This window comes from Lynx rufus, unplaced genomic scaffold (assembly GCF_022079265.1).
Source record: "Lynx rufus isolate CCGP_SWC_20201006 ecotype Redwood Valley unplaced genomic scaffold, mLynRuf1.p SCAF_11, whole genome shotgun sequence".
NCBI classification, from domain to species: domain Eukaryota; kingdom Metazoa; phylum Chordata; class Mammalia; order Carnivora; family Felidae; genus Lynx; species Lynx rufus.
The window spans coordinates 12,096,307-12,112,816 of record NW_025814825.1 but is presented as its reverse complement, the minus strand read 5'-3'; the positions used below and the strand labels follow the sequence as shown (position 1 = coordinate 12,112,816).

Genomic DNA, 16,510 nt, shown 5'->3' with positions numbered 1-16,510 from the left:
GCTCTCTGCGCGGGACGCTGGGGGCGCCTGCCGGCGGCGGGAGCGGAAGGGTCCCACGCAAGCAGCCGGGGTCCTGCGGTTCCTCCGAGTCCACCGCAGGGCAACGTCCGTCCCCGCCCCCCCCTCCCCCCAGCAGACGACTCCTGCGACGCCCGGACGCACCGCGCCGCTTGGAGAGCAAGAGCCCGCGGGCACGGGCTGGTCGAAAGTTTGGAGGCTGCGCGAGGGGGCGCCGCGGGCAGGGATAAAAGCCAGTAACAAAGAGCACAGACCTCATCCAGCAGTTGGTTGACTCGTCCCAAAATAGCCGTCTCCATTTGCTGCTCCCCACGCTCCGATTCCAGGCGCAGCACCCGGGCCTGCAGCTCCGCGGTCCGAAAGTGGGCGAGCAGGCTGAGCGCCAGCGAACACAGGGCCAGCGCCAGCAGCCCGCACGACCCCGGGCTCGGCAGCCGCGCGCAGCGCTCCGCCGGCGCCACCGCCAGCGCCACCGTCGCGGGCGCGCTTAGCTCCCCGGGGCCGCGGGCACCGGCGGCTGCCGCTTTGCGGGGGCGCTCGGCTACCATCCCCTTGCGTCTTGAGAACCAATAAATAAATAAATAGAATAAATAAAGGCGAGAGCCGCTGCCCACAGGCGCGATCCAAGCTGCGGGCAAGGGGGGAAAAATGTCCCTTTCCTTTGCTCCCGGCAAAGACGATGGAAAAATTAGCGGCAGGAGGGGGAGAGCCGAGAGAACACAACCAGCTGCCGCTGGCAGTACAGCGGTAGTAGACCCAGGTGAGAAGAGAGTTACTTCGAAGAACGTTCCAAGTCCAGGAAAGTTAGGGGAATCCGGCCGGCTCTCCTTCTCTCCGCCCCGTTTCCCCCTTCAAGTATCTGCAGAGGCCCGGAGTTGGTTCCGCGCTGTCGGTCCTTCTTGGTGTCTCGCGTCTCCCGGGCGAGCCGGCTTCAGTCCCGGCGCGAAGGGGCGCACACCGAGGGCCCCATGGGCAGAGGTGGGTCGTGGCCGCCGCCGAGAAGCGTTGGGGCCGATTCCGGCGCCTCTGTAATTTGACACACTGGCTGCGGCTGAACGGATCGGATGAGCAATCCGTGCTACTTCCCAAACTAATCTCTCCCACCCCCTCCCTCCTCCTCCTCCTCCTCCTCCTCCTCCTCCCCTCTTCTCCTCCACCTCCTGCGGGGCCGACGGCTTGGATTTATTTATTTATGCAAACTCGCCCGGGGTGGGGGGCGTGGTGTGCTGGGCCCGCTGCCCCAACCCGCGGGCCCGGGAGCCCCTCTCCCGCGCTCCCTGTCCCCTTTGAAGTGACACTCGGGGTTATTTATAGGCAGGAAGGGGGTGTGGAGTGGAGCGGGGGCTCTACTTCGCTCCCTTTCTCCGGATTCACACCGAGGGCCCTCTGCCTTCCACCGAAGTGGAGGGGCCAGGCATCTCTCTGCTTTCGGACAAGTTGGCAAAGACAGCCTTTGGGATCCTCCAAAGAACCTGGCTGAGTTATGGTCAGGCACCTAGATGGATCTCTATATCCTGAGCAGGAAGCTCTAAATCTTTTCTGCCACCACTGTCTCCCCCCCCCCCACGTGTCCCGGTGTCTCATTCCCTCCCCGCTCACCCCAAACCAGTTCCACCTTGGGCCCTGTACCTCCCGAGTCCTGCAGCTCTGCGGAGCCTTTGGTTGGGCTCATTCCGCCTAGCACATCTTTAACATCTTTACTCCGGGGTGAAAAGTCAGCCCTCCAGAGGGCAGAGGAATTGGCCTCCTTTTCTCTCTTTTGGGACCAAGATGTAACAAGGTACAGTAGAATCAAACTGAGCAGAAAGGCTTAATTCCAAGCAAGGTACCTGAGAGTCAGGTCCCGATCCCTCCCCTTCCTGCCTGTCATTGATGTGAGACCCATTCCATCCCACCGCTGTCGGAGGAGCCTGCCCCAATTCGCCCAGCCATCAAAGGTGAACTATTCTCAAGGGCACGCGCAGTCAGACTCTCTCCCTGCAAGAGTCCTTCTCCGGAGCTCACCCGCTCCCTCCTGCTGTCATTTCCTAGGCTCCTGTAGAGAAACACTGGTGGCCTGAGGGCAGTTTGTAGTTTCCTCTCCTGTCATTTCCCCACCTTCAGTAACATTTGTATCCCAAGAGACCTTATCTCCCTGCCGCCTCTTGACATTCTTGCAAATGAGGTGGTGGGATTGAGCTCTTGGAGAAAGCCTACTTCCCAGGAACAGGGGGCAGGGGACAAAAAGGCCGGCCTTTGAAATGTGAAATGCGGGTTGGGGTGACAAGAGTGTTGTGATTCCATTTTATAAAAGCAGGGTGTACAACTTGACAAGGTATATACTGACTTGGTGGGGCCTGATGTATAACAGAGTGACAAGGCACACCTAAGGGTGTAGCACATTTAAGAGAGTAACATAGTAACGTAGCGCTCATATGTAATAAACGCTTTAGCATTGCAGGCTTGGTCAGTCAGCCCCATGGGGGACTACAGGGATACCAAATTATGCTTGGGAGAGTGCTGTTGGCCAGGGGTTCCAGGTCAGTGCAAGCTCTAGCATTTCCCTGAGGTGGAAAGCCGGGTAAGGCCGCCTGTGTTCCCCCCAGGGGAGATGGGTGCCTCCCCCCAGCCACTCAAGACGATCCCTGAGAGAACCCATGGGTGTTGGAGACCACCAGGGGGCGCCAGAGAATTTCTGCACTGAGATGCCTGCCAGAGATTCTGGGACTTGGATTCTCTACCTCCACCCCAGACCTGCCCCCCAGGCTATTGGGAATGGAGGGACAGCACAGGGGGCTAGTTTCATTCCTTCCTTGTTCCGCGAGCTGATCTTTCCCCTTTGCGGACTTTAGGAGCCCTCAGGAATGCTCAGCCGGTGAGACCGTTGACTTGGAGCTGGAAACAAGGAGGAGGTGCAGTGCTAGCCTGACCCTGGCATCGCAAACCGCATGTCTGAACCTCAGGGGCTTCCAGGGGACTCTGGAGTCAGAGAAACCTGGGTATAAATCACAGCTGTGTCAAGCTTGGGCAGCTTAACGAGGTAATGCAGGAAAAGCGCTCAGCAAAGTGCTCGGGCACAGAGCAGGCCCTTAAAAATGGCATCTGCTTCTTCTTTGGGATTCATAGTTGCTGGTGCCAGCTAAGATACAGCTGCTGCTGGGCTCCCCATTGTGAAACAGAAAGAAATTTCAATCCCAAGGGAAAGCAGATGAGTCAGACTCCATTTCCCCATCACTGAAAGCTGGGGGTAGCAGCTTGTAGGAGGCAGGCCTCAGTCTGAGTGGGGGGGGGGTCCTATCCCCCAACGTCCCTTCCCTTCTCTGTATACCGTCTGGGGAATTCTCCCTCCCAGCGAAGCATTGCTTACCATAGACACAAGGTAACTGGGCTTATCCCGAACACTCTTTCTGCAGAAGTGGGGGCTGGGAGCTACGGACACGGGGAAGAAAAGACCCTACTTTTCAGGAGCTCAGAATCCAGCAGGGAAGATTGGATATGTTCGAAAACAGCTGCCACGTAAGGCAGAACAGTGAAACATCCCCCAAACAGTGCACGGGCCACAAGAAAGTGCTGTGGGGGTTCCCGGGAAGAAGGGCAGGGATCCTGTGGCTCAGGGAGAATTTCTTGTTTGTAGTAAGAAGTGGCTTTCAGCATTAACCCAAAGAGTTTGACTTTGCTCTGTGGCCATGCTTCTACCCCTAGAGGAAACAGATATTCTGGATACCAGGATGGAAAGCTAAGGAAAAGTGCCCCTATGCACATGGGCTGTACTGTTTCCAAAGTGTTTTCTGTGTTTTTCTGCTTCCACGTATTTGCTCCTGCTGGACCCTTTTCCAGAAAGTCCATCCTTTGCTTACGGGCTCTGGGCACTTTAAAATCCTATTGTTCTCTCCAAACCCAATTTTAGGGTGCAAACCCCACTTCTCCGCTTCTCAACCTCCCACTTCCTGAAAGCCTTACCGTCCCGGCAAGTGAGACCCCACTGCCTCGTCTACTCCTGTCTCTCCAGCCTGATTTTTGGTCCTTCTTGAAGAGTCCTCTACTTCTCCCCGTGTCAAAAATGGTGGTTACAACTCCTCAGGAGTCACAGAGTCGCTGCTGAGCTGTGCCACCCGCTTCAGAACCACCCATAGAGGCCACAGGAGTGCGGACACCTGTTGTTTTATCTCTTGAGCCTACTCTCACTTCTCCCCATGACTGTGGCTCAGGTTCCCTTGGGGGACCCCCCTACTCTCAGTCCACGTGGCTCTGATGGGATTGACCCCATGCCTAGCTCCTATCTTCTTTTTTTAAAAATTTATTAATGTTTATTTATTTTTGGAAGGGGGGGGCAGAGAGAAAGGGAGACACAGAATCCGAACCAGGCTCCAGGCTCCAAGCTGTCCGCACAGAGCCCGAGGCGGGGCTCGAACTCAGGAACTGCGAGATCATGACCTGAGCCGAAGTCGGATGCTCAACCGACTGAGCCACCCAGGGGCCCCAAGGCCTACACTTTTCAATTACAGGAGTCATATTTGCTTAAGCTAGTGTGAATTGGGTTTCTTCTCCGAGCCCAGAGTCACAGATAGGGGCTCCCTTACAGAACCAGAAGCTCTTTGTGGTCGTGGAAGGGGCACAGGAATCCCAGGCTCCCATCCTGTTTATAGAAGTTCCCTGGCAGATTGGGATGTGCGTGCAAGGTAGAAAGTCCCTGTGCTGAGCACTCCTCCTGGGGGATCGTGCCCCTCCTGAGCTCCGGTTTCTGTCTCTCAGATGATGATTCTCCGGTGCAGACCCACAGCCTGTGCCTAGCACTCCTCACGCACCTCCAGCTGCCTCCTGCCAGCTCCCTTAGGAGCTCCCTTCCCCGCCACCTCATGTCACGCGGAGCATCCCCTGTTCTGCCTTCCTTCCGTTCCTCTGGCACGGCCTTGGCATCATCCTGTGGCTCCGGCTGGATGTGTGCCTTTGCCCTCGTCCTTACTTCCTCCATCCAGTTGGGACCAACCCCTGTGGATTCTACCTCCTTAGTTTCTTTCAGATCTGTTCCTCCCTTCGGATCCCTTTGCTTCCACTGCCTGTCCCATGCCTAGCATACACCAACTCAACTTTCCCCCCGTAGTAACCACAACTGGGAAACCTAACCCAAGGAAGCCTGGCCCAGGACCTGCCAGAACATTCCCCCATGCACAGCTTTTTCGCACTTCCTGTTCCTCATTTCGCCCTCAGGTTTTATGATCCCTGCCAGGCCGGCACTCCTCCCAGCTCTGCTTCTGATGCCTGCATGTGGTAAGCAACAAGATAGAAGGGGCCTGGGCCCCTGGTGGCTCTGTGGGATTGAGTTGCCAGACCAGCCCAGACTTTCATGTGAGGGAGAAGTCACCTGTCTCAGCTGAGCCACAGACTAATTATTCTGGTCTGTCTCGTGTAGCCTAAACCACACCCCATGACCTGTGTCAATCCTCTCCCCGAGGGTGTGTGTTGCTAGACAGCAGGCGTGGACCATGTTTATTTCTGTATGCTCAGCACTCGGCACAGCAAAAATGCCCCCAGAAATGGTATTTGAATGAATGAATGAGCGAATGAATGGATGGATGGATGAACTCCCAATTCCCACTCTCGCCCAGCTATGTTGCTTCACCTGTGCACCTATCTCCTCTTATGCAAGATTTAGAGGTTGATGGGCAACGAGGGGAAAGGAGAACTGGAAGGGATAAAGGCCTTCCCCGCTCCGAAATTCACCCATTCGGCAAATATTTGTGGAGCGCTTTCTAGTGCCAGGCTCCAAGCTAGTGTTGGAGACACCTGTATGCGCATGGAAGGCTCGTGGTGGAGGTGCACGGGGACAGTGCTACGATGAGGTCACGGGGGGGGGGGGTGCTTGGGGAGGCAGAAGGGAGTCCCTAGGCTTGGGGGGGGGATGGGGCCTGAAGGATGAGCGGAGTCAGTCAGATAATGGGGTGTGGGGAGGGCTTGCCGCACAGAGGCATCTGCCTGTGCAAAATCCCGGAGGTAAGAGGGAGCATGGTGCTTTCGGGAAATTGTAAATGGCTCACCGGGCCTGAAATACAAAGTGCAAAGGAGAGAGAGGACTTAGGGTGAAGAGTGGGTGGGGGCAGGGCAAGGTAAACGTGTGGGTTCTGTCCTGAGGGCAGAGGGGAGCCAGTGAGGGGCTGTTGCGAGCCGCTGACCTGCCCTGTGGAGGCCGCTTCCCAAAGAGCATGACCTGAGCTCAGGCTCCGGGGAAAGAGGGTGAGCGAGGCAGTTCTCTTGGGCTCCAGCTGTCAATTCTGACTTTGTACAAGCTTTGAACGAAACGCTCGGCCCGGTTAGAGTACAGTAGCATGGGGCGTCTCCGGGGAGAGCGCTCTGGGGTTTGGGGGCCAGCCGGAGGCCCCCCTGCCTGGGGCTGCCGATCAGACATTTGGAAATGCCTTTTCCCGCGTCCCCACTTCCTTCCCACGCAGCCACGCCAATCAGTTCACTGGCTGTGGCTGCAGAGCAGAGGCTGGGGGTCAAGGGGCAGGGGCTGCAGATGTGCGGGGGAGGGCCGGCCTGCCCAGGGGGCCCCCGGGAGCCTTGTTAACTTCGGCCAAAACAAACTCTCTCATTAAGTAGAGAGCGAAGCCAGGTGCGGAGGCTGCGCTGATGAAATCGCCGGGGGCCCCCTCGCGCCGACCCAGGGGCTTGGAGGAGCTTGGGGGCATGCGGCTTCGGGCCACGAACGACCACGTGCACGTACGTGGGGCTGTGACCCTCCCCCCCCCAGCGGCCGTCTGTCTAGGCTCCCGCTGCGTGTACGCGCCTTTATCTGCTCTTGTGTTTCGGCGCGTGTGACGCATGCTCATTTCTGCGCACGCGCGCGAGAAGGCACACGCAGGGGAGGGCGCGTGCTCTGGCTGCCCCGTGCTGCCCCACAGGGCGGCTGGACTGTCTCCAAGCCACTCGGTCTGTGTGTGTGTGTGTGTGTGTGCACGCACGCGCGCAACTGTGCACGTGCTGACCTCTGCGCTTGCATTTGGCTTTGGTCCAGATGTGTATACAGAAACACGTGTGTGCTGAGTGGTGCCCCCCCCCCCATCGTGTCTCAGAGCGATGAGGGCAGTAACCGAGGGCGGTGTTGCACTCATCTATAGCTGCGTGACAAAGCTCCCCAAAACGTAGTGCCTTCAGCAGGATGATTTACTCTTTCTCACATTTCTGTAAGTCGATAGGGTTCAGCAGAGTGGTTCTTCTGTTCTATGTGGCTGTGGCTGCACTGTGGTAGCTTGGCACAGGCTTGGCTGGGGGTGTAACATCCAGATGGCTTCTCATTCTCCAGGGGCCACTCTAGGTGGCTTCTTATCCTTCCACGGTCCATCCCGAGCCTCTTTACAGCGTGATGGCTGTCGTCCGAAGGGAGAGTTCCGATAGGACATAAGTCCCGGTGGGCGAGGACTTACGAAGCCTCTGCTGGTATGACACTTGCTAATGTCCAACACTTGGCCAAAACGAGTCACATGGCCAAGGCTGGTTCCGTGTGGGAGGGAACTACCCGCGAACCTGATTCCGGGATGTGTGCTCCTTTGGGAGCCACAGATGTAACTGCCTCCCCCAGTCTGGGAAGAATGCCTGGTAAGACAGGTCTATGAGTTCATCTGACCCTAAGACGTAAGATTTGGGGAATATCGTGTTAGCAAAGGCCATGCCCAACTGTGTACCCTAAGTGCCTAGACCCTTCCCAGACCAGCAGCTGGAGACCCCAAATAGCCCGCATCCCTCGGGTCTCGGGTGGTGCAAAGATAACTCAGCAGACATCTCCTCTCTGGTCTCGTTCCGTCACTGGGCCCACACAGCTCTGGAACCTGTTTTCTGCTCGCTCGGAGGCTGTTCTGAATGGTTTCAGGGGCTGGCTCCGCTGTTTCCCGGCAGTGTGACTTGTGACCTCTCTGCACCCGGTTTTTAAATCTGAAATACGGCGAGAAAAATTCCTGTGTCCTAGGGCCATTGTGAGGATTGGCTGCATGGGGCCTGCTAAGTGCCACGTCAGCACCCAGGACAAGACCATCATCGCCACCATAATAACTGCAGAGATTGGAGGTATACGACAGAGACCCAAGCAGAGTTTACACCTCTCCTCTAACCCTGTGTTCCTGCAGCTGAGGGGAGGGACGGGGTAGGTCATTGACCCATCCGTCAGTCCACGCCTATGATTGAGCTCCTGGTGGAAGCAAAACCCAGAGTCGGTGCTCACAGAATCTGCAATCCCCTGGGGCCTCTGTAGGGACCTGTGTGCAGTGCCAGGGAGCATGAGCTGAAGGCCAAAAATACAGGCAGGTGAGTGACCTGGGACTTGGAGAAGAGGAGATGGATGGAGACTTGGAGTTGGGATGAAGATTCAGGAAGGCTCCCTGGAGGAGGTGAGTCTCGAGCAGGATCCTGGAACGTGGCACGATCCAGATTTAGAAAAAAGTGGGGGAGGGCCGAGAGAATAGAGCAGAAGTTCCAAACTTTTGTGCTTGATTCTTGCTAGGGGGGCATTATGTGATTACCTGGCCCCCAGCAGCCCCAACCATCCATCTCTTCAATCCCTTTCTTCTCAGGTGCCATGGGCAGGGCATGTTTGGCCTACATACCAACACCCCCACTTCTGCACCATTGGCAGACATCACTAATCAACTACAGAACACCACTACACACACACGAACGCACACGCTACTTCGGCTTCTCAAAGCAGGAAGCTTATTATCAGTCAGTGGAGGTTAGTGCTTGGGGTGAAACCGTTTTGCTAACTCAGGTCAAGTTGAAATAAAGCACCATCTTTGAAGCCTCGAAAGCTCTCCATGTGCAAACTGTGTGCCTTTCAGTGTCTTCACCTCTGGATCTCAGCCTCCTGTCAGGGGCAGGGGACTATTAATTCCTACTCAGAGGAACCTGGGAGCCTCCAATGAGACCATGTGTGTGAGGCTCTAATACAGCACAAAATCCAGAAGAAATGATGATGACGCTGCAGGCAGATGTCGGAAACCATGAACAAATGTATCCATCCGAGTCCCACGTGTAGCGTTTCGGAGGAAGGACGGTCCATTGAGGAGTGGGAGTGGGGTGCAGACCCCCTGAGCTGTCAGCTGTGGACACACGGCTCAGAGTCTGGGGCTCAGAATCTGGGCCCCTGCGCAGGGACAGAGGAAGGGCATCACAAGCGTGTGCTCAGAGGAGCATCCTGGGATTTGCGCTGTCCCTGATGGGGGGGAAGAGATGTCAGAAAGGCAGGCGACTGCGGGTTAAGAGACAGATGTTTTTGTATGATGACAGACGGGTAAGGAAGAACACAATTAGTTGACGAAGCCGATCCCTGTTTACCAGCATCCGGGAACTGCAAGTTATGGTGTCGTGTCTCTGGCTGCTCTCCTGTCCCCCGCCCTCCCCCCAGCCCCACCAGCGACCACCACCACCACGCAACTCTTCGTCTGGACTATGCGAGCTCAGTCGTCGAGTCTCCCCTTCGGAGCAGCTCTCCTGCTTTGAACTAGGGAGTATGCCTACCCCTTGCCCGGAAGAAACTTGATAAATTCCCCAGGGCTTCACTAGTATATGGGACCTGCAGAAACTGCACAGAGAGGTCAGAGTGTGGTCCAAGGTCACACAGCACACTAGTGCAGAGCCAGACAGGGGCCCAGCGTCTTCCCTCCCAGGCGTCACACGGCCCCCAAGTTCAAGCCTAGCCCAGGGTCTGGACTGCGGCCAAGGGCTAGTAAATCCAGAGGGGGCTTTGCCCTCCCTACAGAGTTTTTCTCCCTCTAGTTCCTTCTCCGGCAGTAGCTGTGAAAGCAGACCTGCCTGGCACATGCATTCCTGTAAACCTCATTACAAGGGTCTTTTTCCCCCCCTTCTCTTTTTTTCTGAAGGTTGTTGCTTTTGTTAAGGTTATTTCTGAAGCTGGAGAGAGAAATGCCCTGTTTGTCTTTCCTATACAGGCCTCCCTGCATCAGGAAGTGAGGGGTCTTGCTCTCTTCGAGCAATCCATTCCTGACATGAGATCACTGCTGACAGTCGGGTCTGCCGTAGATGTATTAACCTGAGTCTTCCCTCCGCCGTATAAGGCTCTGGGACAACATGTGGAAACAGATGTTTGCTTGGAGCAGGAGCAGGAGGCACTGGGCCAAACGCAAGGCCCAGCCCCCCGGGAAGGGGGACAGATGCGCCGAAGGCTGCGGCAGGCTGTGGGTGATGGGTTAGCGTGGGATCCTGGCACATCTGAAGGGGAAGCTCCCCCTCTGGGCTGGGCACGGGGGCCCGTCACACTGGGCCTGCCCAGGGATTAGAACCAGTGCTGCAGAGGCGCTGGACTCTGTTCTCACAACTTCCCTTTTTGCTCCCATCCTGTGGCCAAGGACTAGGAGTCCAGCTCCTTGAACGTGCCACCTTTCCTATTTCCCAGAAATGGGAAATCCCTGAAAGGCTGGGGACGTCATCAAATTCAGATTTGTCGAGGTTTCAAACATCAGGTTCGGGGCTTAGCACGTTATAATTCTCGGGAAAAGAGTAATGATGGTGGAGGTGATGGTGGTAAACGGGGTAGGTGAACGTGGATACAAACCAGGAAACCCACCTGCTCACCAAGTTTCTCCCAATTGCCGTGTCTGTGCTCAGCACATGACTAAGCTGGGCCAATTGCGAGAACGCATGCGTCTTGCCACTGTGATTGGCCCGAAGGGTGACCAAGCCGCACCAATCAGGGACTTTCCCTGGAGCTTTCCAAACTACTTGGGAAGACGGAAATTCTTTTACTTTATGTCACAATGTGGCAAGGATATAGATCCTTGGCTCACTTGGAGAGGGGTCTGTATGCAGATGTAGGGAATTAAACGGGCAGCAGAACGAAGCAGGGATAAGAGATGGAGGGAAGGAAAGCATCCTTTCGGTGTTTGGATGGTACAGTCCCTTGGGCAGAGTTATCCCTGTGATGGTCTTGCCCTTTTTGAGTTTGGGTGTATCACCCCCACCTCTCCCTCTCTCTCTTTCTCACTCTCTTCCTCTCTCTGTCTCTCTTTAAGCTAGCTGACTTGGTTTTCCGTCTCTTGCTACCAAAGCGTTCTGACTGACCGTGAGCGGAAGGTGATCATGGAAATGTAAAGATGATCGCGTGAGAGGAAGCCTAATAATGATGACAGTGGAGACGAAAATGGCAAAGACAACATCAGTGATGGAAGTGGCCATGATGATGAAATGGTGTTGCCAATAATAGAGGTAAACGATAGAGGTGATCATGGTTTACATTAGATGGTGGCAAGACAGGAATGATACTGGTGATGATGGAGGCGGTCATGGGATCAATCGTGCGCATCATGGTAAAGACGCTATGGCTTTACCAGCCTAATGTGGGTATATGTCTGAGAAACACAGCTCCAAAAGATCCAAGAAAGGACCATAAAGAAAGGATGGGTGAAGGGGGACAAGTTTTTCCACAATTTCAGGTGCTGTCCTTTTTCTTAACTGAATAAATCCTAGCTGAACCCGGACCTGGAGAGGAGGGTTGCAGATGGTACCCCACAGAACTTCGTAACTATGTCGGAATCATCCGGAACAGAAAGACTCGGGGTCCCCAACCAGGCCCTTTTGAGAATTCTAGTTGCCTCCGAGGGTTCAGACATCAGGCAAGATGAGCCTGGGGTGGGGGGGACAGCAAACATAAAAAAGCACCACATCTTGTGTCTGACCATTTGCAGTTTAACCGTGTATGTCTGTGCCTGTCTGTTCATCATGGTCCGCTTGGTGAAATTGATCGCTTCTGGAGAATAATAGCAACTAATTTTTGCCAAGCATTTCCCATGTGCCAAGGATTGATCTAAGTGCTTTATAGAGACCACCTTGCATGATGAAATCCTCACAACTATCTCCAGTTAACAAATGAGGACACTGACGTGCGGAGAGGTTGTATAGCTCACCCGAAGTCACAATTAGGGAAGGCAGGGGAAAAGCCACGCCGTCTGGGCTCCAGGTCCCATCCCCTGACTCCCAGCCCTCTGGGAAATGTGCTCAGGATGGGTAGGGGCCCCAGGAACTTCTGATCCAATCTCTTCCCCAGGGCCTCCCCTTTAAAAGCCAATGGGGACAAAGTGAAGTCCTAGGGGCCTCATGGAAAAGGCCACCTGCTTTAAGGGGCTGCCTGGTCGTGCCATTTCCCACACGGGGAGGATCTCTGATGAAGGAGGGCTGGGTTATTGGGAGAACCTCCACCTCGTCTTTGAGGCTTATTTTCTTCTCCCCAAGAGAGGGTTCTTGCCAGCAGTAATGAGCTCTATGTTTCAGCCTCAGGCATGAGACAGTGGCTTTGGGGTCAGACTTTGGGATATGTGATTCTCATTTCACCACTTTGGGCTGGTAACTACTTCTCTGAGGCTTGATTCCCCCCCCCCCCCCCGCCTTGTAAGGTGTAGACAAGAATTCCTATTTCCTGCTGTTACTGAGAACATTCAATCTGTAAGGCGCTTAGCCCAGTGCCTGACACATAGTAAGTACTCAATAAATGTCAGCCAGTTACTATAATGATATTTCAATTCTCTGGACTTCACTCTTCTTTGGCATTCTCCTTCTCATTCATGAGCAGGATTTCTGTTCAGCTATGAGGAGAGAAGCCTAGGAGGGAAGAGTCCAGTGGTTAAAGGAACCCAGACCTGACTTTAGTACAAGAGGGTCAGTACTGGCCCCTAAGCCATCTCTCTCCCCCAGAAATTATAGATCCCTGTAGCTGTACTTTTAAAAATAAACACATGCCATTTCTACGATGGAAATTTTTCTTAAAAAAAAAAAAAAGGAAGTAAGTAAAACACTCTCCTGCCTTTTCCCTCCGCCAAGCAGAACTAAGAAAGATAAATGAAGCCTTTTACACACACGTAGGAAGTTCCAGGTCCGGCCCCCACCCTGACATGGTTCGGGCTTTGTTAGAGGCTTCCGCAGCCTCAGGAGCGAGCACCCACCCCGGGTGCCCCTGGGAGGCCTACGGGGGGCTCCGCAGAGTGCATATCCTCTTTTGGGGTGGGGGAGTGGGCACTCCCTGCCTTTTAGTTTTTTTCCTTCTCCACAGTGCCCCCTGCAGGCTGCCAGAGCCACCGCACTGGTTCACCCCATCCGTTTATCCCTGGTTGACCACGTGTTGAGCACCCCACACTGCGGCCTCGGCCCATGAGAATACTTGTCCCAGATCACCCAGCCAGTAAGTGGCAGAGTCAGGACCAGAAGGAAGGCTTTGATTTTCCTGGCCTAACTTCCTCCCACACCTGTCACTCTCTGCCCACTCAAAGCACCAGCTCCAGAAACTCTGACATCTGTTTGTAGGTCTGGGCGGTGGTGAGGAAATCTGAATCTGGAGTCAGAAGCCACGGGCTCTGTCCTACCTCACTTTCTGTCCTCTGTGTAACCCTATAGGTCACCCTTTTCTGCTGGAAGGGGTAGAGCAGCCTACTACTTGGGTTTGTTAACGCGCAAAGGTCCCAGTACATAGGAAGGACTCAATACATACTTTAAAATTCATATCACGAGAAACCATCATCGTTTCACACGGAACGAGGTGGGGGTATTGATCTGGCTGTTCTGAATGTCCCCCCCTTTTTTTTTTTGCAATGAACATTGATTGCTTCGTTAAGAAAAAAAAATGTTTTAAATAACATACAAACAAGGTGTCTGTGCTTCCCCACTATATCTCCTTTCCTAGAACTATTATATGGACACTTGCATGGGCTGTCTAGACTTGGAAGCAGCTCAAAAATGTTTTGAGTGAATCAGAATGCTTTGGGTTGCAAGTGATAGAAAGTCTCACCTATGGGGTAACCCAACCGATCCCCAAGAAGCTGGTGGGAGCCCCAGGGACAGTTTTTTTCTTTGTGAAGGGCAGGGCCCCTCGAAGTTCTCCCCTGGAGAGGGGCCTGCCCCTGAGGTGTTGGGCAGGGGGAGTCTCACCCAAACTAGCAAGAACAATAAAGTTGACTCACATAATTGAAAAATCCATAGGCAGATCTGGTGATGTAAGCAGCCTAATCTATAGGCTTCAGGTGATGTCTGATCTAGAGTTTAACAGTGTCACTAAGGACTCAGTTTCTCTCTTCCCCCGCTCTCTCTCCCTTCCTCCTTTCCTCCATCCTTTTTTCCCCCTTGCTTTCTTTCTTTTTCTCCTCCCCCATCTCTCTCTTCCTCCCCGACTCCTGCTTCTTCTGCTATGGTGCCCTCAGTCTTACTTTTCCTTGTGGTCCTAAGACGGGTCCCGACGCCTTCCAGGGCTACGCACGCTTTCTCATTCATATCCTGCCAGAGATAAAGAGCATCTTATCTTAGCGTTAACAGCAGGAGTCCTGAGAATCATTCTAATTGGACTAGCTCAGGTCACATGCTCACCCCTGGGCCAATCCTGGTGGGCAGGAGGATGGCCTGGGCTAACTGGCTTCTCCCGAGTGTGGAGTGAGGGTAGAGTCCACCTTCCTGAATCACTGGCCCCCAACAGAAAACAGCGTTACTGCCTAGAACAATTGGGTCCTGGGAAGTAACCAACAAGCGTCCTCATGATTCATGGTGCTGTGGATCCCACAACATCTTTGTCAGTAAATATAATAATAATGATAACAATAACAACAACAAATTAAAAAATTAAGCAATAGCACACTAAGTTTCGTGACTTCTCAAAACTGATGTAGAGATGTGGATGTTTCTAGGACTCCAACTATTCTCTCAGTAGCGTGGATTATGGGCTGTTGCTTACGTGGTTCTCTCTTTGGTTGTATGATGGATACTTGCTTTTATTACAGCTCGTGATCCACATGGGTCCGGCACTCCAGATTTCCTTTGGGCAGTGGTTTGCTCTTCCCACTCTCCATCCACGTGATTTGAATGAGAGCTATGCTCCAGGTTGATCTGGTGGGATCATGTGACCTAGGTTTAGTGGTGCAGGGAAGTTCTATCTTTTTGGCTTCAGTGATTGGTTCCAGGATAGACACATGACCCAATCTAGGCCAATGACTGCTGGGCCCAGGAGGTTATTTCCCATAACTAGGGGAGGAAAAGCTCTTTTCCATTGAGTTTGAATCTAGGAACGTGTCTCCTGGAGTTGCTGTCAGCCAACTTGCCACAACTTGGAGCTGGAGAACAAAGACAATCAGAAAAAGGTAGCTCTGAAAAAGGGAAACGGACCAAGACTGCGTCCTAGTGACAATCCGAAACCCTGGAACCAGCTGTACCCGAAGCTAGCGCCATCTTGGATTTTCAGGAATATGTTCCAAAAATTCTCTTTTTTTGGTCAAGCCTGGTGAGTTGGGTTTTCTGTCACTGGCACTCCCAAGTGTCCTAACTGGCAGAGCATGTGTTTGACTTACCCCATCCCCACCCACCTTGGGCTAAAAGCTTCTGATGTATTTTATGCAGAACACAGACTTTCAATGAGGAAACTGCCAAATGCTTCCTCCTGGGGGTGCTGAAACATGAGGTCTGTTAAGAAGAAAAAACATTTGTCTACAATGGGTCCCAGTCATGTGGTCAGGCCATCATCGCTGTGGTCATTACTGTGAATCGTTGAAGAAAGAGGTGCTCCGAAGGGAAGAGAAGAGAAAGGCAGGCAATGGCCACTTTGACAAAGGCATCGCTGGGAGAGCTATGGGCCGCTCCCTGGGGGAAATCAAGCCTGGCTGTTGGGAATGTTTCCCAAGAGAATGTGCCTGGCTTTGCTGCAAATTCCTACGCAAGCCCTTCCTCAAATGGCTTAAATAATCTGAAGAGCTTTGCTATGTATTTTTCATTCCACATACTATTTGCTCTGCCCGCTTGTCCCAGCCAGCCAAGTTTAACCCGACAGAGACATTCTTGCAGAATTCAAGTTAATGGAGTCTCATAACTTCAGGGACTATGTGTCTGCTGTCCTTCTGTGTGACTTTGACTGTGTCCAATTTAGCAGACGTCACCGAGCATCTTCCCCTGCCAGGACCCTGTTTGCTGGGGTCCTTGGTGAGCACTGATGTGGATTAGATGCAACCCCTGTGCCTCAGAGAGCTCAGGGCTGGGGGATGGACGACGTGAGGGCGACAGGATTTTACCCCATGAGCCGAAAGGAATAAGGGCACTGGAGGGCTGGGCTGGAGCCCTGAGAATGTGGGGGAGGAAGAGAATGTGGGGCGCGGAGGCAGGCGTGCAGGGCTCACAGGTCCTGCCTTGGCACTTCCCCTGCAACGGTGGGAGAACCTTCCTCCAGGGAGAGGGGGAGGCTCTCCAGGCCAGGGAAGGGCAGAGCAGAGACACAAAGAATTCACAGCCACGTGCTCATCTTTCCTCCCATCTTCCTTAGGCTGTGTTTCTGCATCTAAACCTCAAAGGAGGTTATGAAAGGATCACGCTCAAGGGGTTAACTGTCAAAAATGAGACTTCATGGTCACATTACAGCCCCTCTCCTTAGTTAAGTTCTTGCTTTTTTGGCCAGGGCTCTCCTTTCTTTGAGCCAATCTGACAAGCTCAAAGCAAAGCCAAGAATTGTATGTCTTATAGCATCATGGTGGTTTCTAGACCAGCCTACTGCCTG

The 16,510-nt window shown here is 53.7% G+C and overlaps 1 protein-coding gene across 1 annotated transcript in view; it reads right to left on the bottom strand.

Annotated features, from left to right (window-relative positions):
- COL13A1 (collagen type XIII alpha 1 chain) overlaps positions 1 to 566 on the bottom strand; it is a 142,335-nt gene extending 141,769 nt beyond the window's left edge. The window contains exon 1 of the mRNA XM_047071960.1: positions 273 to 566. Coding sequence (XP_046927916.1) covers positions 273 to 566 — 294 coding nt within the window. The remainder of the gene's footprint in view (positions 1 to 272) is intronic.
- Positions 567 to 16,510: the final 15,944 nt, after the last annotated feature.